We start from the raw sequence: 24,781 nt of genomic DNA, 5'->3' as shown, positions 1-24,781 counted from the left end.
CTTTAACGTCTGTAGACGTTTTAAAGAATATACCATCAGATCTAATTTTGTGCTTAGTTTTATGTATGTAATTGATTTTCTAATTTTTTTTACTATTGTTAAAGGGTGAAATCAGTAATTGTTTCATAACTTAAATTCTATTGTTAACATATAAACAAATATAAATTCCATACTAATTATGAACATTTGCAAGATGAACTTATAGTATTCTTAAAGTATTTATTTGGCTCTATTCAAAAACATGTTACCAAAGCCAGCCCTTAATTAATTCAGAAGTAATTCCCAATTTCGTAGAAAGTGTTGTTTGTGTAACTATATATGTTAATTTCATCATTTAAACAAATATTTTGACATAAACCTTGTAGTAGAAGAAACTGTTAAAAAGACAGAAGTTTTCAATGTATTCAGTTAATTTAATGAGTTAAGTTTTAATTGTAATTTTGTAAATTAAACATCGAACAATGTATAGTTTCAACACCTATTATGTGAGTGTTTATATAAGGGCCCAAGTTTTGGTCCTGAGACAGTCCATAGCCGAGTTTCAGGCAAGAAACCTGTGTTAGAACGACAACGATGCATCAACGTTAACTGTGAAATACGTGTAAAACAATTAGGCCATGTGTTAAAACAATGACAGTGTCTGTTCCATATGTACCTGATTATTCCAAAATAACTGTGAATTATGTGGTTACATTTTTTTACTGCTCATAGATATTCAAAAGTAAACTATTGTAGCAGTATGTGGATGTTCACCTGAAAACCATCAATTAGGCTTATTGAAAGTTAAACAAAAGTGCACCGGCAATGTTAAATGTGTATATGGGGGATTGTGAAAAGTGACAGTAAACGACTGTGAAACACAAATGTGCACCTGTCAGCTACATCATTTACAGTAGACAGTACCGCACTTCCACCCCTTATTTTTTCAGCCAGTACATCGACACCGAGGACGATCAACAAAGAGATAAAGCAGGAAAACATCACAACTACAGTAATGCATGTTATGCTGGTTAACACTGCCATGGTTTGTGAATGTAGACTCATCGGAAAATAGTACCTCAGCAAAGAACCTGGGTATTGTATGCATTTGCTGATGTGTCCGTTCACAAAACTCTACTCGGTTATAGAAATCAGAGTCATGAAGTTCTTGATGCAGTGACATGTGGTATGGATAATACTTATCATGATGCAGTATTGTGACTGTCCTACCTATGACATACCAAAAGCACAACATAATTGCTGGGTTTTTATGTTTGAGTTGTGGTGCATTGAAGCTGGTACAGCTATTTCATTATCTTCTCCTGTAAAATGTTTGCTTTATTTCCCTTTGCCAGTCTGTATGCTGCTATCAGACAAAGGCATTCACAACCTTGTAGAAGAACAAATGATATTGAGCTTTCTCTGGAAAATTCTCACTATACAAACAATAGTGGACTCATCATTTCTCCTACATTCTCTGAAAATCAGAATCGTTTCAATTTTTTCTTCTGTGGTTGCAACATTCATCATCCACTTGCATGTCTGTCCTCTAAATGACAGGTAGGTGAGCAGGCAATAAACGCTGTGCAAGTATTGTAATGTGTCAGGCTACTATCTGTTCTATGTCTACATGTTATGCGAGCTCTGGTTGCAGTGTACTGCCTGTTATGATACGTCATAGGTCATTACACAGCCATGGTGGCGCACGAGTAGTCCCCTGTTCGATATGTCGGAGGTATACAACATTGCAAATGGGATTTCCAATTAGAAGTTATGAAATACTGGCCTGTCGTATCCTCACAGCATGGTGGTGAGGTCTCCCTTGCCATTGGATAATCGATGACCATTGAGTAGCACATCATAAATGACTATTGTGCACCCATTACTATTCCTCCGATTACAGTGCCATCTGTGGCATAACAAAGAAAATGCTTCAAACAAAACTTATGTAGATTTTGCTGTAAAATCATACTCTCCAGTAAAAAATGGGGGTTCCCATTGATGATTTCAAATTTGCTCCCTCCACCCATGCACGGGGTTAGGTAGTGGGTCAAGTGTGGAATCGTTGGATGTCCCCCTCTGATACGTACAAACTAAAATTATAACTTTTTTTGAGCCAATGTTTAGATATTTCAATGTATTCAGTTAAAATAAATATGCTATATACCAAGCAGTTAGGAACAGTTCATAGAAGAAAAGTATTGTCTCACAGAATCATAAACAATGGCTCAATCTCACAGTTTTAGAAAAAAATTATGAGGAACATTTGAAAGAAATGTAAAAAGCATATTGCACTTATAAAATGTTTAACACTATCTTAAACATATTTCTACAGTGTAATGAGTCTCATTCTTCCTTTTAAATAAAAAAAATTAAAAAAAAGGTGGTAATATTGAACAGAAGCAAGGATAAGTGATGGATAACTTTTAGGGTTAAATTATCTTATGCTACAGCAACTGTAAATCTCCTGAAATTGGACATTTCTTTTGCCTTGAAACGGTCATAAAATGAAATGTTGCAGCACATCTCCACTTTATCAGTGGGTTGCACCTTTTGTTTTGACAATTGTAGTGGCATGCTATGGTACTATGATATGGGCATTTCAAAATGTACCTGGATGGCAGATGAGTACCTACAAACAAAAAAATTTGTTTATAATGTTATTTTTTTAATTTATAATTAAAACTTCAAGACTGCCTCTCATAATTATTCTTAACTCTTATCTGAACTTTTTACCTTACTTTTGAGGAACATGTTCGGTCATCAGCATTAAAATATAACATTAAGTATGAAGCCATGTTTATTTCATAACAAATGCTGTACAATATGAACATACATACAGTAACATAAATATAAAAATGCACGCTGTGCCTTCAGGTACTTTTAACATATCAAATTAATGATATCCCACAAATTGTTTTTGTGATTCCTCACAGCCACTGTGAAATGATCATGCAAAATATTTTATGCCTTCTTCAGAAAGAAATGGCACACTCATATAGTTTATGTATGGATTTAAATACACCAAGTTTTGTGAATTTTACAGTTCTTTAATGTTTGCAATATTACTGATTTTCCATTTCTACCCAAAGTGTGTAAACTGCTTGAATTTGAAATAAGTCTCAGCACTAAAGGCTACAAATAACAGTATTACAATGAAAACATAATGTAACAGTATTACAATGAAAACATAATAGAATATCACAGCCCATGTTTAAATGATGTATGTTGCAAAAATCCATGTAAAAGTAAAAGATTTTAAAAGTATGCTTCATTTCTAAGTATTGTAATAGTGGGCAAACAGACTGTGGTTCACATTTTCAACAATGTATCATGACTGTGTTCCACAAAGCTTTTTCAATTGATGCTAGTAATTGTCGTAACAGATTTTCAAACAGAGACTCACATAGTAATGGCAGAAAACCAAGTTCGACACCTCATGCACAGCACTTTTCTGACCCCAATGAACACTGCCATGTTCTGTAACTTCAGTTGCTATCCATTTCTGAGCATAAAATTTTCATAAAGGGCTATTTTATAACCTTTGATTTCCGCAACTTGTGCCACGTTTTAGAAACCTGTTATAGCATTTGTCAGTCAACACTGTTAGGGACTCTTGGAAAGTCTGTTTAATAATTATGAAGATTGGACCAAGATAATTAATTCTTTGTGTCAACCACAATGCTGTGAATAAGATTGCCAGTATATCCTTACCCTCATAGCTACTAGTCTCACAGGAGAGTGGGAGATACTCAGCAGAATTTAAAAGGAAGGGAGAGAAGTCTGTGGCAAGTTGAGGCTTTCAGTTGGTTCATGAGACATGCTCAGATCCTGCTTCACCACACAGTTTTAAATTGTCACATGCAGTCAAGGTACTAGATGTCAGCAGGGCAAAGGTGAGAGCCAAATTGAAAGAAAATACACAAAAGAAATGTAATTGAAAACTAGAGAAAGGCAAAGAAACAAGTGAAAAACAGCACAGAGTCTGATACTGGCAGAGGGTGGGAGGGGGGACAGTGGAGGCAGAAAGGATTATGTTAAACTAATAGGCAAGCAGCTCTAGATTGGGATGTAAGTGAAACAAGCAGTGGAAAAATTATCCAAATCCTTGTTACTTTATATGGAGCATGCTCACAAACAGCATGTTGTACATCGCTAATGTACAGTTGTCAGTAACCATTCATTCCAAAAATATTTTTCTTTTCTTCTTTCCTTCCTTTTTTCCCTCCACATGTGTGTTTACTGTGCTCCAGTATTTCATATTTCATTATGCTTCTTCAAATAGTATGTCAATGCCCTTGCCACAGTGGTAACACTGGTTCCCATCAGATCATAGAAATCAAGCACTGTCTTGCTTGTCTAGCGCTTGGACGGTCACTGTCTAGGTCTGCCGAGTGCTGTTGACAAGCTGGCTGCACTCACACCTTGTGAGGCCAAATGAGGAACTACACGACTGAGAAGTAGTGGCACTGGTCACGAAAACTGACAACGGCTGGGAGAGCGGTGTGCTGACCACGTGTCCACCTGTATCTGAACCTGGTGACACCTCAGGTCTGAGGATGACATGGCAGCTGGTTTATACTGTTGGGTCTTCAGGGCCTGTTCAAATGGTGTTTGTTTTTTATTTGTTCTTCAAATACTGTTAAGATTCATTACTAAAGTTTATTTTGAGACATTTACAAAATGAATGGAATGAGGCAGTTGCCTTCTGCCTTTATTATGGTGTACAATTTATTTTCAGCAGCACTATCTCACTTTGTTACATTTTATCCATGAAACATTCATCTTGCAGTAATAGTTATTAAGTCACTCATAATAATATAACTAATGCATTAGTTCAAAAATGGTTCAAATGGTTCTGAGCACTATGGGACTTAACATCTGAGATCATCAGTCCCCTAGAACTTAGAACTGCTTAAACCCAACTAACCTAACGACATCACACACATCCATGCCAAGGCAGGATTCGAACCTGCGACCGTAGCGGTCGCGCGTTTCCAGACTGAAGCGCCTAGAACCGCTCGGCCACACCGGCCGGCAATGCATTAGTCATCCATCATGTAGGTAGCATATTTCAGACTAACACTGTCTCAATCTTCTTCACACTACTGCAGACATAACATTCTCATTAAATTGGTCAGATCTTACAATATCTCTGAGGATGGATGCAACAGACTGGAAATCACACAGAGAGAAGGACTATCTGGTAGACTTCTCACTACTGTGGCATGTGTTCATTGGCAAGCAGTCCCTTTGATTTCCTTATGTACTGGAGGAAAAAGTAGCTAATCATGACTAGAGCTACCCCAAGGATGACAGTGAAGGCAATAAGGACACTTATGGCAGGACAGCGAGTTGTTGTGCAAATACTCATTCTCGGCTGGTTCTTCTTTCTTCCGCAGCTGCACCCTTTTTTGAGAGAGGCCCGTAACAGACTTGGAACGACTGTCCCCCAGAAGTCAGCATCTCGTGACAAGAATTCAGTGTTCTTTGTTCGTGAACCATTCAGTGTGAATACGTACATTTGTCTTGAGCTGTCAACAAATGGTGGCCAAATTTGTGTGGTGGTTGAATTGTCTTCATCTAGATTTGGATTCCTGAAAAATAATACAAAGCATTTATTAATTAATTGAATTCACCACACTGTTTAATTAATCAGTGAAGTTATTTGTGATTTATACATGAAAATTATCATTCTAAGGAATGTAGTTCATTATACTATTTACGTGTGGCTCAGTGGCCAGCTGAAAATCCAAACATTTAGCTCTGACTAATCGTAGAATTTGTTGCATCACTTACCACGTTTCTTGCATCATGTAATGGTTTGTGTCTGGAAAATTATTAAATGGCACCATGATATGAAATCCATATGAAAAGTGACAAAATAATACATGTGAACAGTCAGATGTTGGCGTCTTATGGGCACAATGTTTTGGCAAGTGATGACATCGCCATCATTAAGTATTCTGATGAGATGACTGCTTAGGGGTTCGCACAGCACTTATCTCTTGGCCCCTCCTTCCAGGCTGTTGCTATGTTGGCTGTACATACCCAGCATATCCCCTCCACCCCCACCCCCTTCCCTCCTCCTCCCTGCTGACGCTTTGTTCTGCCCTCGATTTGCACCTTGGGACAAGTGCTTGTGTCACCTCCGATGTTGCTCCACTTGCCCCGAGATTTAGTTCATCTAGGTTAAGAGGATGGAATATTTCCTTCCTCTTCTTAATAGGACTAAGTACAGGTTCAAAGGCATTACTAACAATGTAGCCACTACCATGATTGATCAGTGGTTACCTTACCCTAATCTCAATAGATTCTTTAAAGGCACAGTCCCTGAAGTTAAACATCTGTGTCAGAACCTTAGTATGGTCATAATCCATTCCTTGTAAATCCAGTAGGCAATGTTCAGTAACTGTTGACTTGTTAGGCTGCTAAAACCTCATGTGCAGTTGGTGTTCTCAGCAACAATATTCAACAGTACATACTGTCTAACCTATATGTCTTGCCATATTGGCGGGGCATCTGATAGACCCTGGATTCCTGTAGTCTGGTCATGTTTGACACTACCAATCTGTGTCCCTATTTTAGCTGTTGGGCAGAAGACTATATTGAGTTCATATTTCTGGAGAATTCATTCTATCCTTCTGGATAATGCATCACAAAATGGAATAAATGCCATGGCTGCTTCCTGCTGAGGCTACACAGAGTAGCATCACCCACTGTAAAACTGATAGAAACAGAAGAGGAATCTCAGGAGGGTGTGGCCATTGCATTTATTCCATTTTGTGGCACATTATATTTCCCTAGTATTCTGCCAATGAACCAAAGACTTCCACATGCTTCACTGTAACTGAGCCCACATTATCACTCTCTTTCATGTCATCACAAATTGTTATGCTCAGGTATTCATAGGAGTTTACTGATTACAACTGTGACTCGTTGATATTGTAGTCATAGGCTAATATGAAACTTCCTGGCAGATTAAAACTTTGTGCTGGACTGAGACTCGAACTCAGGATCTTTGCCTTTTGCTGGCAAGCACTTCTGTGAAGTTTGGAAGGTAAGAGACGAGGTATTGGCAGAACTGAAGCTGTGAGGATGGGTCGTGAGTCGTGCTTGGGCAGCTCAGTTGGTGGAGCACTTGCCCACAAAAGGCAAAGGTCTCAAGTTTGAGTCTCAAGCCGGTACACAGTTTTAATATGCCAGGAAGTTTCATATCAGTGCACACTCCCCTGCAGAGTGAAAATCTCATTCTGGATAGGCCAACCTTTTTTTTTTTCCATTTTGGGGAGTGTGTAATTTTACACTTCTAAACATTTAAAGTCTTTGCACCACTTTGAAATGTTATCAAGATACAACTGAATGTTTGTGTAGCTTCTTGCAGGCATAGCTTCATTACAGATTACTGCCCACCTGTGAAAAGATTAAAGCTATTATTTACATTGTCCACAAGGTCATTAATATACAAAATGAACAGCCACAGTCCCACCACATGTATCTGTCGACACCTCTCCATCCAAGGTAACATGTTGCAGCTTTCCTACCCAGAAATTTTCAATCTAGTGACAAATTTCACTCGATAACCCATACAACGGTACTTTTGATAATCCTGTTTTCAGAAATCATATACTGCTACTCCGTGCTGTGGCTTTCAGGATGTCATGTGAGAAAAGCGAGAGTTGGGTTTCACACGATCAACATTTTCAGAATCCATTCTGATTGGCATGGAGGAGGTCATTTTGTACAAGATACCCCCCTGCATTTGAAAACAGCTTTCTCAGTTGAAAGTCAGCAGAGGGGAGTGACAGGCCTACAGGTGCTTGGTTTGACAGCTGAAGTAGAGTACCACTTCAGATGGCACAGAGAGACTCAGTAATAGTGTGATGGCAACACCAATGAGAACCATATTTTGACTGCAGCATACATAATTTCTTCTCGCCATCCTGAATGAGACATCCCTAGTTCTGTTCCAGCTGAAAATGGTAGAAGTCAACTGACAGCAGCCCACAGGTGATCTGTGTCCAGCCTATTTAAACATTGGTCATCTAACAATACAGTACCTGTGTGCTCTGTAGCCATTATGAAGCAATTCTTGTGTTGTGCCATGCCAAACCAGTAAAGATTTGTACAGCATGAACATGGTGTGGTGATAGTGCAGCTTGTTCCCCTTTTAATGCCACACTACCTATGGTTTTGTGTGTGTTGTGCTTCGGTATGAGAGCTCATTTCCTGCACTCCTTGCACCCACATAAAATCTTATTCAACCTGAATCCTGTAGTATATCCACAGGAGTTGTGGATTTGAGAATCTGTGGATGGGGGTTCAGTTATATGTCAGAAAGTAAAGAAAGTAGATCTCATCACATGCAGTATGTCCAAAGGAATTGTGGATTTGAGAATTATGGATGAGGGAGACCAAGAGATGAATACACTAAACAGATTCAGAAGGATGTAGGTTGCAGTAGGTACTGGGAGATGAAGAAGCTTGCATAGGATAGAGTAGCATGGAGAGCTGCATCAAACCAATCTCTGGACTGAATACCACAACAACAACATGGATGAGGGCTCAGTTATATGGCACAAAGTAAACAAAGTAGATTTCATCATGTTCTACTAATTGTGTACTTCAAGAGGACACTTAGCAAGGTGGCTGATGGTCCAACCAGAATCAACCAAAGTCACAAGACAGCCTGTGGCGACTGGACTGATATTCCCAAACACAGAACACACTCATATTATCAGTCACAGGATACCACTTTTTTTTGTGAAGGGCACAGTTTTACGTCTTTTTACATCTGCTACAATTTTATGTCTGCTTTTGTATAAAAACACAGATGAAATGTTAAACTTGGTGCTGTCTGCTAACAATACCAGGTTAGGTCAGCAATAAGGGAAAGCTGTAAGTGCTGGTTGAGTACCTTCAGTTTGTATCAATTCTGGTAGCCCCATCAGACAACATGCCAAGTGCCCTACAAAGGGACTGTGCCCACTGTTCTTCAATTTTTCCAAATTAATGGTACACACAGAGCTTGGCCAGAAATGAAAGTGAGAAAAGTGAGAGCTTCAGATGGCCAAGCATTTAGAAAGAAATAGCATTTTTGGCACAATTTGGATTTATATTACCATAGGTTCCTGGCAACAGTTGGTGCAGTGGAAAGTGTTTGTGATGGTAATCCAAAGATTATTGGGTCAAGTCCCTATGCATAAGTTTTTTTTCAGTTTTTATGCTACACTGCAAATAAAGTGAAATAAAGCACAATAAATTGTTTGTTAATCTAAATAAATAAATATCAGTTGCCCCATGTATGAAAGTTCAGCACTGGAGAATGGCTTGACCAATTTAGACAATTTATTTTATTTTATTTATTTATTTTTTTGTTTGCAATTGTCAGGACAAGGTTGGTATGAAAGAAAATTTTTGGAAAATCCACTGAAAAAGTCGGAGATTTGGATGGTCTTCTTGTATGAAAATCTCAAAGAAAGAAATGCGATAGTCAATTTGACAGTCCTGCTGTTTTCATAACAGTGGCAAATTCTGCATTGAATCTTGATTTTTGTGAAAAGAATACAATTGAAAGCAATATTTCAGTGTGGTATTGGTGGTGATCCCTGGTGTGTTGCAAAGATTGTATTGATGTCAGTTCATGGTATTTGGTGTGTTGCAAATATTTAATTGATTTCAATTTGTGGTTTATTTCTTTGGGAAAAAATGCCATCAGTGAGACATCGAAATATTGATGAGCATACAAGCAGTGCAAGCCAGCTACATGAATGTCGAGTCAATGAGACTGACGAAGAGTATACAGAGCGTTCAGAGGCATATCAAATAAGAATTTCTCGGTCACTGGGAGGAAACAGATGTAAAGAAAGGGAAGGAGGTTATGGACAGAGCAATGAGAGAGGAGGAGATGGATAGAGAGAGTGTGCGGTAAGAGACATACAGTGAGTGGGAGGAAGGGAATGGACAGAGATAGGGGGAGGAGGAGGATATGGGCAAAGGGAGGTATAGAGAGGAGAGAGGAGGAGGTTAGGACACATACCCGATAGCCATACATATTGAGCAATTGAGAAGCATTGCTGGGTTCACTAATATTTTCATAAATGGCACAAAGAGGAAAGGCAATGGAATATTTGGGATTGCAAGTAAATTTCCTGGAAGGGATTGTAAGGTACACATGAGAACTTCATACATAAAGTTACATACTTTTATTACTTTACACTTAATTATGCTGGGGTGATATTCGTCACAAAAAAATCAGAGGATGCAGTAATTTTCTTGGCATCTTGCACACATTACAAACACCATATTTTCACAATTACCTGGAGTCTTTAATGTTTCTATAGAAAACAGATCTTGTTTGTATTCATAGAAACTTCTCTCTCATTGCACAGTTTGGCAGCACATCAGTAAAGTAAAAAATTGTGTAAGATAGTTGAAAGTTTCCCTGATTTTGTGAAGTAGTGATGACATACTCGTATTTTATCACATACTTATCCACTGCTTTTTTTGAATGCTCTGTCCAAAATGAAGCTCTGCCTTTTCTTTTCATGTCTTATGAAAATTTTTATAAATATTTGAGTATTATTTCCATTTAATTTGCAGTGTTAGTAACATAGAAATTCAACATAAAAAATGTTTCCACATAGACACTCAAACTCATGACCTTCCAGTTACCATTCTGCGCTCTTTCTGTTGCGTCAACTAGTGCCTGGAAACTATGGTAAGAGAAATGGTTCATGCCTTGCCTGTGCCAAAAATGCTATTTTTTCAAAATACTTTGCCATCTTGACTCCCACTTCTGTCATTTTCATTTCTAACCAAGTCCTGCATATACCACAAATTTGGAGAAAATTGGTCATGTTAAGTAGATGTGGCCCCCACGCAGAGTGCGCAGAGTGAAGCTGGTCTCATGTTCTCACCCAGTCTTGACGAAGTTGGCCCACATGCGCAGCATCTCGTCGGCCAAGTGGCGCTCCTCATCAGATTTGTCATTGCCATCATCGGCCGGGAAGAGCGCCGGTAGCTCGTCGCCAGGCACGGCACCCATGAAGGTGGGATGGGGGGATCGTGCAGGCCGCACCGCCATCTCGAAGCGCCAGACGGTGGCGCCACGCTTGGCAAGCGCACGAGACAGTTGCTCGGCACGGCCTCGCCCGTACAGCAGCCCGCAGAAGCGCAGTGCTGCCTCCCGGAAGCCGCCACCCCCAGCCTGCCCCCACGGCCGATACTCGTGCACTGCTGCGTCCACCACCGACTGGTCGCGGATCTGTGCAGCAAATGTCTCTGTCAAAACAACTCATTATAGGCCTATTCAGCTGGATATCACTGGAGTGCATTGAAAAGCAACATCACTGGGTGTAGTGTTTGCACTGGATGGAATGTTGGCTTAGCACAGTACTGAACGGTGAAAGTGAGGGTACGAAGTACCAGCCATGATGCAAAATATCAGAAAAAAGTAACTGAATTAAGTAATTGGCCATTCCCCTATCTACAATAGGCTGAACATGTGGTGCAGGCTCTACTTTGGGAATTTACTGACAACTAACCCAGGAATTTTACAGGAATTTTTGGTTTAAATTGTACACTGCAGTAGTAAAGACTGATTTTTACTATAAAATTTACAATTTAATGAATTGAAGAAAATATAAAACAAAAAGAATTAATATCATTAAGGTACTCAACATGATGTCCAAAAGAACAGACGCCATTTTTATCCAGCATGCCACTATGCATCAAGATGAAAATGAATTAAAGACAAGAGCTGCCAGTGGGCATTGATTTATATCAATGGGGCGAGTTGAAAATTTGTGCTGGATCAGGATTCAAACCTGTGTCTCCTACTTACTAGGCAGATGTGCTGCCCACTACACCATCCAGACAGTGGTCATCACAACCGCACTGACTACCCCAACATGCTTCCTGTCCGACCCATATTCTCAACTTATATCACACACTACTGATGTAGTTACAATTTATCCCACTGATACACAGGGTTATTCTAAATGATGGACCCTTTTTCAACAATTAGTATGTATTTAAGTACCAATTCAAAATGAACTAGCATTATACCAATGAAAATAGGAAGTTTCGATGTTTTTGGCAGGTGGCGGCAGGCAGTGATGGTTTCAGAAGCGGCTGGTAGAGTTCACGTGGCAATAGGTCCATTATTCGATTTCACTGTCAGTTGTGAGTGAGATGGCGACTGTGGAGCACAAGGTTTTCTGCATTTTTGAGTTTGTGAAAAGTGAGTCGCAAATTGCAGTGCATTGGGTTATTTCATACCAAATTCAGTATTCGACCACCAACTTCCAAAACCATTAGCCATTGGTTTAAGCAGACTGGGAGTGTGTGCAAATGGAAAAGCACAGGCTAACCGTGTGTGTCAGAGGATGATGTCTGACAGATTCTAGAAAGTTTTGTGCGCAGTCCCAGTAAGTTTACCCATAGAGCCAGTTGAGAATTTGAAATACGCCAATGAACTGTATGGAAAGTTTTGAGATGGCATTTGCTGTACAGGCCCTACCGATTACAACTTGTCCAGGCTCTCAACCCCAATGACAAAGAGAAGTGTCTCGCAATTTGTGGATATGTGCTGGCCAAGATGGAGGATGATGCATCTACAGCATGTAATTTTTAGCACCGTAGTGGAAAATTCAACAGACATAATGATCGCATATGGGGCTTGGAAAATCCACATTCACCATTGCAACACGAAAGAGACTCACTGAAGATCAACATGTTTTGTGCCATATCCCGTACAAAGGCTTATGGATCATTTTTCTTTGTAAAAGAACTGTAACAGAAATCACGTACCTGGACATGTTGGAACAACATGTTATGGAAGATTCCCAGGACTTCATTTTCCAACAGGATGGAGCTCTGCCCCATTGGCACTGTGAACATATGAGGCTTTTTGAATGACTCCCTTCCTCAGGGCTAGATCGGTCACAGGGGACTCGAGGATCTGGCTCTGCACTACTGGCCACCAAGATCTCCTGATCTCGCACCCTGTGACTATTTCTTATGGGGTTACATGAAGGAAGCTGTTTACATGCCGCCTCTACCAACCACTCTGAACGATCTGCGGAACCGGATCACTGCTGCCGTGCGCTCGGTAACAACAGATACACTTTCGTGTGTGTGGGACAAATCTGGCTACCATGTTGATGTTTGCTGTGCAGCCAACAGGGGCCACATTAACACTTATAGCATTTATTGTATTTATAAGTATTAACTATTTATTAAATACTATTCACTACAAATTATGAAATTTATTAAATTGATATCAAACATTATGAAAAAAACTTCAAAACTTCCTCTTTTCATTGGTATAAAGGTTGTCCATTTTGGATTTGTATTTGAATAAATACAAAGTTTTGAAAAAGAGTCCATCACTTAGAATAATCCTGGAAATCAATGCCCACTGGCAGCTACTGTCTTTAATTCCCTTGTGTCTTCATTCGTGGTGGCTGCAGGATCGAAATGGTGGTGATGACCAATGATCCTATCAGTGCGGATGCACATCAAGCTCAAACTCTTACAGTAATTGGCAAGATGCCATGTGTAATGAGGCTAATGAGCAGGGGCACTACATCAGTAGTATCTGATTTGAGAATTTCAATCTGACAGCAGGCATGCCAGGGTAGTCCATGTGGCTACGATGACCACTGTGTCTATACGGCGTAGTGGTCAGCATATCTGCCTAGTAAGCAGGAGACCTGGGTTTGAATCCTGGTATGACACAAATTTTCAGCTTGCCCCATTGATATAAATCAATGCCACCTGGCAGCTAACATCTTTAATTCCTTTGTGTCTTGAATAAGTATTTTAATACTGTGACGCTGACCTTGGGGAAGATCAATTCGTGTTTCATAGAAATTGAGGACCACTTGAGGTAGTACTGACTCTACAGCTTATCTTAGAAGAAAGCAAAGAAAGCAAAACCCATGTTTAGAGCATTTGTAGATTTGCAAAAAGCTTTTGACAGTGTTGATTGACATACACTCTTCGAAATTCTGAAGGTAGCATAGATAAAATACAGGGAGCGAAAGGCTATTTACAACTTGTGCACTAATCAGAGTGCAGTTGTAAGAGTCAAAGGGCATGCAAGGGAACCAATGGTTGAGAAGATAGTGAGACAGGACTATCTCTAGTGTTACTCAATCAACACATTAAGCAAGTGCTAAAGGAAAGCACAGAGACACTTGAAAAGGGAGAAGAAATAAGAACTTCGCAGTCTGCTGAAGACATTGTAATTCTGTCAGGGGGAGCAAAGGGCTTGTAACAGCAGATGAATGGCATGGATGTCTCTTGAAAAGAGGTTATAAAATGAACATGAACAAAAGGAAAACAAGTTTGATGGAATGTAGTCAAATTAAATCAGGAGATGCTGAAGGAATTAGATTAGGAAATGAGACACTAAAAAGTAGAAGATGAATTTTGGTATTTCAGAAGGAAAATGTCATCTAATGATGGCCAAAACAGAGGGTATATAAAAAGCCGACTGCCAACAGCATGAAGAGAATTTCTGAAAAAGATGAATTTAAGCATTAAGAAGTCTTTTCTGAAAGGTATTTGCCTAGAGTGTAGCCTTGTATGGAAGTGAAGCATGACAATAAGCAGTTGAAACACCAACGCAATAACATTTCTTTGAAATTTGGTGTTACAGAAGAGTGGTGCAGATTAGGTTCGTACACTGAGTAACCAATTAGGAGATGCTGTATCGGGTTCAGGAGAAACGAAATTTGCGGCATAACTTGACTTAAAGAAGGGATCGGTTGGTAGGACACATACTGAGGCATCAAGGAATTATCAGTTTGGTAAAGGAAGGAAGTGCTGGATGTAAAAATTGTAGAGGAATACCAACATTTGAATATAGTTAGCAAGTTCAAATAGACATAAGTGGTGGTAGTTACTCAGATATGAAGAGCCTTGTAATATAAAGACTAGCATGGAGAGCTATATCAAACCAGTCTTTGGACTGAAGATAACAACAACAACAACAACAACAACAAAAGCAACACAATGTTCCTTTCCATGAAATCCAATGTGATCAGACCTTCACAAAGGAAATTTAGGGCACTCCATGTCTGTCAAATAACTAACCTGGAACCACAGCCTCTAGGTCAGCATTAACCTCCATGAGGCATACAAACCAAATGGATTTATTAACGGTTTAATACTATGAGAAACACAATTTCAGCCACTTAGGGGCACTGGAATAAATCAGTGGTGAATGTTGAAAATTTGTGCCGAACCGGGACTCTCTAGAATGGTTGCTTTGACCATTCGAGACATGCTTCCCATCCAAACCAAATTCTCGGTCTATAATGCCCAAGTAGCACCACCTTCTGTCAGCCACGCTGCTAATAGCAAGAGTACGGAAGACATGGTGCCTCCACATTGCAGGTACCTACGAGCTGCCCTCACTCACATATGCATGTTAAAATGTGGTGTCTGTTCTGTCAGACATACTCAACAGGTCACCACATTTCAATATATGAGGCACTGAGAACTATAAGGGCCTAAGGTAGAAAAACAAAGTTTTGAGTAAAATAGATATTTGTGAAAATCAGTTTTACACAAAAACCACCAGTCTCATAGGTCTGACTTGTTTTTTTTAGCAAAGTCTCAGCATCCATATTTTCTACGACAAAATAATGAACACATTTTATGTTATGAAATTCACAAAATTTCCATACACTGACTAGTGACATAGTACCTTCTGATAGTTGTAAAGATTGTAATTAACATGACACTAGAATCAGCATAGATACTAATGAACCACACACAGAATTATGACCTATTTCAACACAGCTTGGTTCTTGTTATAATAACTTTCATTAAGCATATTTCATAGCTTGAGACCCAGATATCACTGCGAATAGACCACCGATTATGAAGTACCACTACTAAGGGCATGATGTAGACACTAAATTTGTTGTCAGCTCAAGACAACAATTTAGAGTGGAGCAGAGCAACAAAATTATGGTTTATGGAAATGAATACCTGACAAATTGATGAGACTACTTTTCATGAATGTTCATGTACACAGTGTATGTCTACAGACACAAAGTTGGTTCTCAGTAAGATCAATAGATGTTAGGAGTATGCAGACATTCCAAAATCTCAAAATTGTTGATGGTGAGCTTTCAGTGCTTTATTTCAGTGCCCATAGGTGACTGAAGTCCCGTTCCTCATAACACCGTAACTGTACTGCCGTTCAACTTTACCACCAGTGATACCTGCTCCGTCAGACATGTCTGACAGAACAGACACCACATTTCAATCAATAATGGTTCAGTCATGAGAAAATTATTTTTAAAAATTAATCTCTATGACTGTTCCATTAGACTAATAATTATTACATCATCCTCTGCTGAATAAAGGCCTTTTCTATTCTCTCCACATCCATGTTGGACAACATGCATGTTTTGCTCTCCAACTACAATTTTTACCTGTCCCACTCCACACTTCCATCTACCGCCATACTGAGGATCCCTCGGTCACTCTGATTTGTTCTATCACACCTTCTTTCTTTGACTCCCGTTGTGCCATAAATTTCTTTTCTCCCTATCTGAGTTAGTAACTCTTCGTCAATTAATATATCAATCCATTCAGTCCACAGCATCCCTCTTTAACACAACATTTCACACATTTATGCTCTTCTATGATTCAAGTATCATCTAAGTATTACTTCCACATAGATGTAAATGCCAGACAAATATTTTGAAAAAAAAAATACTTCTTTTTTATACTTAAATTTATATCTGCTGTTAAAAAATTTTCCACTGTCAGGAATGCTTTTCTGGCTATTGTCAGTCTGCTTTTTACGAGGTGCGACAATAACCTAATGACACTGATGTGAAAAAAAATGTTGCTTACCATTTTAGTCAAGTTTAGTGTTGTCTCCTTCAAAGTAGTTCCCTACTAATTGCACATACTTTTTCCAGCGCTTCTGCCATTGATGGTAACATTTCTGGAACTCATCTTCTGTAATATCCTCCAAGACCCTCGTCACAGCTTTTTGGATGTCTTGGGTTGTATGAAAATGGTGTCCCTGGACCACCGTTTTGACTCTTTGAAATAGGAAAACGTCACATGGAGTGATATCTGACGAATCAGGTGGCTGTGGTAGTACTGAAATCTGTTTTGAGGTAAAAAATGCTGTACTGACAGTAGTATGGGATGGCGCATTATCATGATGCAGAATCCAACTATCAGCAATGTTGGCACATAACTCTTTTACGAAGTCTTCTAAAATTTCTTTGTAGTAATATTGGTTAACTGTGTGTCCACTCTTTATGAACAATTCCCTTGGAATCAAAGAAGCACACAAGCATGCATTTCACATTTGACTTTGACATGCAAGCTTTATTTGGTCTGGGTGATCCCTTTGAGCACCATTGCGAACTTGAGCTCTTGACATAACCTCCTCTCCAAAAGCCTTCTGAAGCTTATTATTAGTTGTCGCCGTGTTTTCACCCAATTTAATCGAAAAAGAAATGGCATACCATTGCGCAATATTATGTGGTTCCATTTGCGTGACAAAAGACACAAACACGTGTTAACTTATTTCAGCACAATTCATGACTAAACAGCTGCATCGATGTGCCGCTTGGACTAGAAGCAGCTTATAGACCAAGGTCAAATATATTGTGCCTACGCAAGCCTGTAGGGTTGCCACACCTTGCAAAGAACAATCTAATTACTTTATTGTCACACCTCGTATATCCTCTCTACTTCGGCCATCATCAGTTATTTTTCTGTCCAAATAGCAAGATTCATCTACTAGTTCTAGTTTGTCATTTCCTAATTAATTCTCTCAGCACTGATTTCACTTGATTAATTTCCACTATGCTTGTTTTACTTTTGCCTATGTTCTTCTCATGACCTCCTTTCAAGGTAACATCCAATCAATTCAAGTTCCCCGCCGGTAGTACAATTTCATTGGTTCTTATTCCTTCACAATTAACTCAATGTACAGATTGATGGAAAAAAAACAGTGATAGGCTACAACCCTATATCACTCATTTCTCAACTACTGTTGTTCAACTATTATAATTGCAATCTGATTTCCCTACAAATTGCTGAATACGTCTGACTCACTGAATTTTATCCTTGATAGTTTCAGAATAAATGAGCTTAGACCAGAAGGCCTTTTAAAAAGTTCTGTATAAATCTACAAATGCTGTAAGCGTAGGTTTGCTTATCTTCTAAGGTAAACTGTAGGCTGGAGACTGCATCATGAGTTTTTATATTTCTCCAGAAGCAAAACTAATCTTCTCTTGAAGTTGACTCCTGCCAGTCTTTCCATTCCTCTCCAAATAATTTGCGTAAGTAATCCAAAACTATGACTGATTAAAATGATGGTTCAGGAATACGCACATTTGATAGCACCTGCACTCTATGGAAATGGTATTACTACATTCTTTTTTTAAGTTGGAAATATTTCGCCTTTCTTAAATATCTTGAATACCGGGTGGAATAGTTTTGTCATGGTTTGTTCTACAAATGATCTCAGTAATTCTGAGGGAATGTCAAGTACTCCAGGACATCTTGTTTCGACTTAACTGTCCAATGTTCTACCAAATTCTTGTAGCAATATCAAATATTTAATTTCGTCCTCACATGTTTCCCTTTCCATTTCTACAATATCTGTTTCTACAGCATCTATCTGTCGAAATTGGTGGTAGTCACAGGGAGCAATGTCTGGAGATTATGGTGAGTATTATTTGACAGGTTTTGTACTTAGGGTCAGGCGTTGTTATGCTGAAAAATCACCTTCTCATGTCTATCGCCTTATTATGGAAGTTTGTCTTTCTGTGCTCGGCTCAAAAGCATCGACTGCTTTCGCTAACAGTCACCAGCGATTGTTTCCGTGAATTTCAGTAGCGTCGAAAACCTTCTCTCTTCAAGCGCCATGCCAGTTTTTGACATCAAAATCCTGAAGTGTTGAAACCATTCTCTGTACGTTCTTTCACTAATAGGTGACTCACCATAGGTGTCACCCAGTATTTTTTTAGCCTCAGCCGCAGATATCTTTATGTTGGAGCAAAAAACTAAAACATCCCACAAATGACGAGTGGCTCGTAATTTGACATATTCAGTCAAGAATAGCTTTATGATGCAATCACGAATCACTAACATTTTGGTGGCGTTATTTTTAGAAATTTATACGCTTATTGTATGACACTTACGACCCACCACCTGCACCACCATTTGCCACTACTGCCATCTATTGCAAAACAGTGGAAGCAAAGTTGTAGACCTGATGTTATGTAACCCATACGAAAGCTTACAGTGTACCAGAGCCTCTTTCAAGTACACAGCCACCATTTGCGATTCTTAGATCGAGTGATTAAATCGTGCCCCGTGAGCAGAGAGTACTCACGTTGGCGAAGTCTAACAGGTGCTCAGCGACGAGGTCGGCGAAGTCCCTCCTGGTGAGGTTGTCGGCGGCGATGGCGGGCCAGAGGCGGCGTTCCAGCAGGAAGTGTCGCAGCAGGCAGAGCGCGCCCTCGCCCGCCGCCTCGCCCACCATGAGCGCCGCCCCCGCGCCACCACCCATCCAGCGGCGCACCGCGCGCAGCGGCTCGGCGCTGAAGAGCTCCCCGTCCAGCACCGGCCGCCAGCGACGCCCAGAGGCCTGCGCCGCCGCCGTCAGCGCCTCTAGCGGCGCCTGACGCAGGCACGACACCGCCTGCAACCACAGCAGCGCAGCTCACTGACGACATGCCGGACAGTTCGCCATATGCCAGAGAAAGCTAGTAGTAGTAGTAGTAGTAGTAGTAGTAGTAGCTTTACTCATCCGTAGATCTCTTTTTTTACAAGGATATTACCGCAGTCTAACATAACAGTCACGACACTTCGCCTCGATTTTGTTGCCTACCGCGCCAGCAGCGCCCCAAGCGGCCAGTAATTTAAACTGTGAGTTCGGCGCGATCGTGAAAGCGAATAGTAGTTGTTTATTTTGATTTCTACAACGGTTTTTACAAGCGGGAACTTTCTTTAGGGCAATAAATTGCAGCAGCAACAGGATTCGACACCACAGCTGTCTTTTTTTAGGTTTCCTAAGGATCCTGAGAGGTATATACGGTCTCATCATGTCACTAAACTGTGGCGTCAGGATTCACTTACAAACTACATGTGTATTAATGATTAATGTTTCGTTTTAGGAGCAGAAAATGGCTAGTTAATAGCACACGAGAAGACCTAATGAAAAAAGACCCAGTTTACCTGTGTAATAATATTAGGTTTTGTTTGCTACATTTCGAACAAATTCATGAACCCAGACAATAATAAACTCGTGTGGAATGCAGTACCCACACTGTTTGACATCCCAAATAAGCCACCTCAACTGACGACGAAGAGGAAACTGCCACAAAGATTCGACAATCCATCTAAAGCTGTAAAACAGTCCTATGACACAGAAGCAGCCGGTTCAGCTTTCCATGTATCAGTGCCAGACTAGTGTGAATCGTCAACACAGGCCTGCTTTGACGATGAAGTGGTTAGATTAAGTGCAGTTATTCGTGTCTTACAAAATCGTAATGTTTGGTATGTATTTCATTCACTTCTGTTGTTAGTCACATAATTTTCCTTGCTTCCTTGGTGTGATGACATTTTGTTAGCACCTTGTCCACTGACAGATTGTTTGAAAATTATCCAAATATTTGGTTTTGCATGAAATTTAATGTAATCAGGTCATTATAATGTTTTCAACATATTTCACCCACTATTTGGTAGTTGCTTGTCCCACTTAAAACAATATAAAGATGAAGGTCGTACTTGTGGCAACAGGCGACAATAACAACCACAGTAGGCCTACAGAACGATAAATGAGCTGTCGAGCGCTTTTGCATGTAGAGGTACACGTCTGTGCTTCTTACGTGTGAATCTGTGTGTTTATATTATTTTGATATCAACGAGGTAAGCTGCAATTCTATCCAACGTCACAAGTGTTTCTTCACGAATGCGTTGTAGCTTGCCACTCGATTCGTGGTTTTGGGTCCACACTTGCGCTTATTTTAGAATCGTTTTTAGAAACATATATGCCTTCTGATACAACACTTGGAGGCGAGAAAATAGCTCAACTATTTCGTAAATTACGTAGGAAATGGATGCAAAACAAACCTTATGCTTCCGACGCGTCTGATGTTCACCTTACTCGCCGCTTGGAGCGCTAGTATCGCTCCATCTGTGTAACAACTTTTACAGCAGTGAGTGTCGCGACTGTTATCTTAGGCTGTGATATTACCTCGTACCAGACTGGGCGCTGATGACCACGCTGTTTAGCGCCCTAAAACCTCCAACCACACACACAGACTGACGAGTCTGTTTTAGAAAAAACAGACAACAAATCCCATAGTTCGTCTATGTAATGGCACAACAGATACCCCTTTGATACAAGTGACTCTCTTGTCTCAATCGAGTACTCTTTCTTCCCGTTGCAAGCGAGTCTACTGCAGCGCCTCTGGCGTTCTATTTCTCTACTGTGTAAGCATATTATAGTATCGCTGCCTATCCCGCATGCTGATATCGATAATCGTCTCTCTGGTGACCAGCACGGAATACAAATATCTACTTCGTACAGATGGCTCAAAAAATGGGGATATAAAATCATAACCGGATTCGCTTCTTTCTGTTCAGAATCTACAGAAGAAGGAACTTTTAAACTACCAGGCGACGCATCCAAACTTCTAGCTGAAGCTTTCGCTATTATTGAAGCAACCAAGTACGCAAGATCTCTCAAAATACCCAAGGGCGTAATAATCACATATCCTCCAAGCATTCTGACAGCAATTAGTTACAGAAACTGAGACAAAAGAGCTAGAAAATACACTCTCGACATAGTGGATCGGTATCACGAAGCTAGAAAACTGGTCAAGTTATGGAATTTGTATGGGTCAAATCACATTTTTGCATTGTATACAATGATAAAGCTGGTGAACTTCCGAGAGATGCGATTAGCAGTGGAAGAATTATGGGCGTCGAACTCCCATACACAGAATACCTCCCTACATCTGCATCTAAGTGATTACTCTGCTATTAACAATAAGCTTCCTGGCAGACGGTTCAATGAACCATGTTCAAGCTGTCTGTCTACCGTTCCACTCTCGAACGTCGCGCAGGAAAAACGAGCAATTACATTTTTCTGTGCTAGCCCTGATTTCTCTTATTTTATCGTGATGATTATTTCTCCATGTGTAGGTGGGTGCCAACAATGTTTTCGCAATCGGAGGAGAAAACTGGCGACTGAAAGTCATGAGAAGATCCCGTCGCAACGAGAAACGCCTTTGTTTTAATGATTGCCACTGCAATTCACGTATCGTGTCTGTGGTATTATATCCCCTATTTCGCGATAATACAAAACGAGCTGCTGCTCTTTGAACCTTTTCGACGTCATCCGTCAGTCCCACCTGATCCGGATCCCACACCGCACAGCAATACTCCAGAATAGGGCGGACAAGTGTGGTGTAAGGACTCTCTTTAGTAGACCTGTTGCACCTTCTAAGAGTTCTGCCAATGAATCGCAGTCTTTGGTTTGCTCTACCCACAATATTATCTATGTGATCGTTCCAGTTTAGGTTATTTGTAATTATAATCCCTAAGTATTTAGTTGAATTTACAGCCTTCAGGTTTGTGTGACTTATCGCATAAATGAAATTTAGAGAATTTCTTTTAGTACTCATGCGAATAACTTCACACTTTTTTTACTCAAGGCCAATTGCCACTTTTCGCACTATACAGATATCTTATCTACATCATTTTGCAATTCGTTTTGACCATATGATGACTTTACAAGACGGTAAATGACAGCACCATCTGCACACAATCTAAGATGGCTACTCAAATTGTCTCCTATGTCGTTAATATAGATCAAGAACAACATAGGGCCTATAACATCTCCTTGGGGAACGCCGGATACTGTGTACTAGGTCAGTTGGATACCTGAACTCGTGGTGAACGTTCTGGAATGAGGTCCTGCTTCAAATTGCTTAAATAAAGACTGAAAATAAAGACTTACGTCCATCCTATACAGCACAGGCTGAGTCCTTATCCCACCAGTTCCTAGGAAGAGGTGGTGGTCGAATGACTTAGGTTAGTGGAGGTAGCCCAAGTGACCTTTTTTCCCACCATTTCCTTAGGTTAGTAAAGGTAGCCATGGGGCACTGCATTTTCCTGATGGAATTTTAACTTCCCGCCATTTTCTGTGGTGGGAAGGGAGGGGGAAGTGGAGTGGTTAATTAATTGATCAATTTAATTAAGTAGTCAAGTAGTCAATCAAATTGGTAAGAGTGAGTGGAGCTATTCCAATAACTCAGACCTGAAAGTGTACTTGCAGAAGCGAGGGGGGGGGGGGCTTTCCTGAGAGGTGGGGGTGGGGGAGGGGGAACAATAGGTTCAGTGCCTGTCAATCAAAAGGAAGGATCCTTTTAGCAGTACAATAGGTTAAGTACCTGCCAATCAAAGGAGAACAATAGATTTGCCCCTGAGTGCACTAACAAAATGGACTGGCGTCCTTGTTGCTCTACTACTCGCAACATTCGTTTGTGTACATATATGATGAGTTGCTTTCAACGATTGCCTCTATGTAGCGTCTTTGCTTTAGACACTATGTTACTGCTCAAAGCCGACTGGTGGAATCGGACACCAGAATTGACCCGTATTCACAATACTGAACCATAGCTGTTCCTAAAACTGAAATGTGCAGAAATGTATATAAAAGAAGGCGAATACGTGTAATATTCAAGTTTCGCCATTACTGCAAATTGTAGACGAGCGTCGTTGTCCCAAAATGACGGGACTAAACCGCTTTAATGTTGAGAACATGTGCAGTAGCTTGTGCTCACTTCAGAGACATACCTACTCTATGGCGTCCTCACCATGGAGGTAAAAAAAAAAAAAAAAAGGTTCAAATGGCTCTGAGCACGATGGGACTTGACATCTGAGGTCACCAGTGCCCTAGAACTTAGAACTACTTAAACCTAACTAACCTACGGACATCACACACATCCATGCCCGAGGCAGGATTCGAACCTGCGACCGCAGCAGTCGCGCGGTTCCGGACTGAAGCGCCTAGAACCGATCGGCCACACTGGCCGGCTAAAAATAAAGGAGATGACACTATAGACTTACGTTGTTTTGATGCCAGATTGGGAGACGGCTGCCGCCATTTTAAGTAGCCCAAAACATTTGGAGACTATTGCTATTCATTACTTCTGTCGTGTGCGCGTAACGCCTGTTTTGAAAACTAAAAACTGTTGAGCTTCCATGAATAAAATAACGCCAGAAAGGCAATTTCGAGCGTTTACCTATTCTTAAATGTGTATTTGTTCTAGTAGTATGACACATTTGGCCTCCTTAACTTTCTTTTTGCTGCTATATTTTGGATAGCCATAAGGAGAAGGAAGCATACTTTCGTAATCCATTTAATTCCACTTTTACTGTATTTGTGTCGATAGCAAATTTAACTGGAACTCCAAAACCAAAGCTTGTTTGCTTATTGGTATCGGTACTGCTTTTTGTTCGTTACATTTTCAACTTTCAACTCGTATGCACATTTTTAGTGTTCAAGCTTGCAAAAAAAAAAAAAAAAAAAAAATATACCTCTATGCAGAATAGAGTTCTTGTTTTCATAGATCGTCAGTGCATTAGTCTCACTGTAGTTTACCCATCTTTTCGATTTCATATCTTAAGTAGGTGTGTCACATAAAAAATATATACAGGGTGGTCCATTGATCGTGACCGGGCTAAATATTTGACGAAATAAGCGTCAAACGAAAAACCTACAACGAAC

At 40.1% G+C, this 24,781-nt stretch overlaps 1 protein-coding gene across 1 annotated transcript; it reads right to left on the bottom strand.

Annotated features, from left to right (window-relative positions):
- Positions 1-2,764: 2,764 nt before the first annotated feature.
- Positions 2,765-19,560, bottom strand: LOC124804741 (acetylcholinesterase 1-like). The gene is made up of 3 exons (XM_047265038.1): positions 19,373-19,560; positions 10,899-11,245; positions 2,765-5,576 (listed from the first exon to the last, which is right to left on the bottom strand). The coding sequence occupies exons 1-3, from the start codon at positions 19,547-19,549 to the stop codon at positions 5,198-5,200; spliced, it is 903 nt and encodes a 300-aa protein (XP_047120994.1). The 5' UTR covers positions 19,550-19,560; the 3' UTR covers positions 2,765-5,197.
- Positions 19,561-24,781: the final 5,221 nt, after the last annotated feature.

Source organism: Schistocerca piceifrons, chromosome 7, assembly GCF_021461385.2.
Source record: "Schistocerca piceifrons isolate TAMUIC-IGC-003096 chromosome 7, iqSchPice1.1, whole genome shotgun sequence".
Taxonomy (NCBI): Eukaryota; Metazoa; Arthropoda; class Insecta; order Orthoptera; family Acrididae; genus Schistocerca; species Schistocerca piceifrons.
This window is presented reverse-complemented; position numbering and strand designations above follow the sequence as displayed.

Coding starts and splice junctions, on each gene's coding strand:
- LOC124804741 (XM_047265038.1), bottom strand. CDS start 19,549: ATGGGTGGTGGCGCGGGGGCGGCGCTCATGGTGGGCGAGGCGGCGGGC. Junction 11,246..19,372: donor ACCTGTTAGACTTCGCCAAC/GTGAGTACTCTC, acceptor TTTGCTGCACAG/ATCCGCGACCAGTCGGTGGT. Junction 5,577..10,898: donor GCCAACTTCGTCAAGACTGG/GTGAGAACATGA, acceptor ATTATTTTTCAG/GAATCCAAATCTAGATGAAG.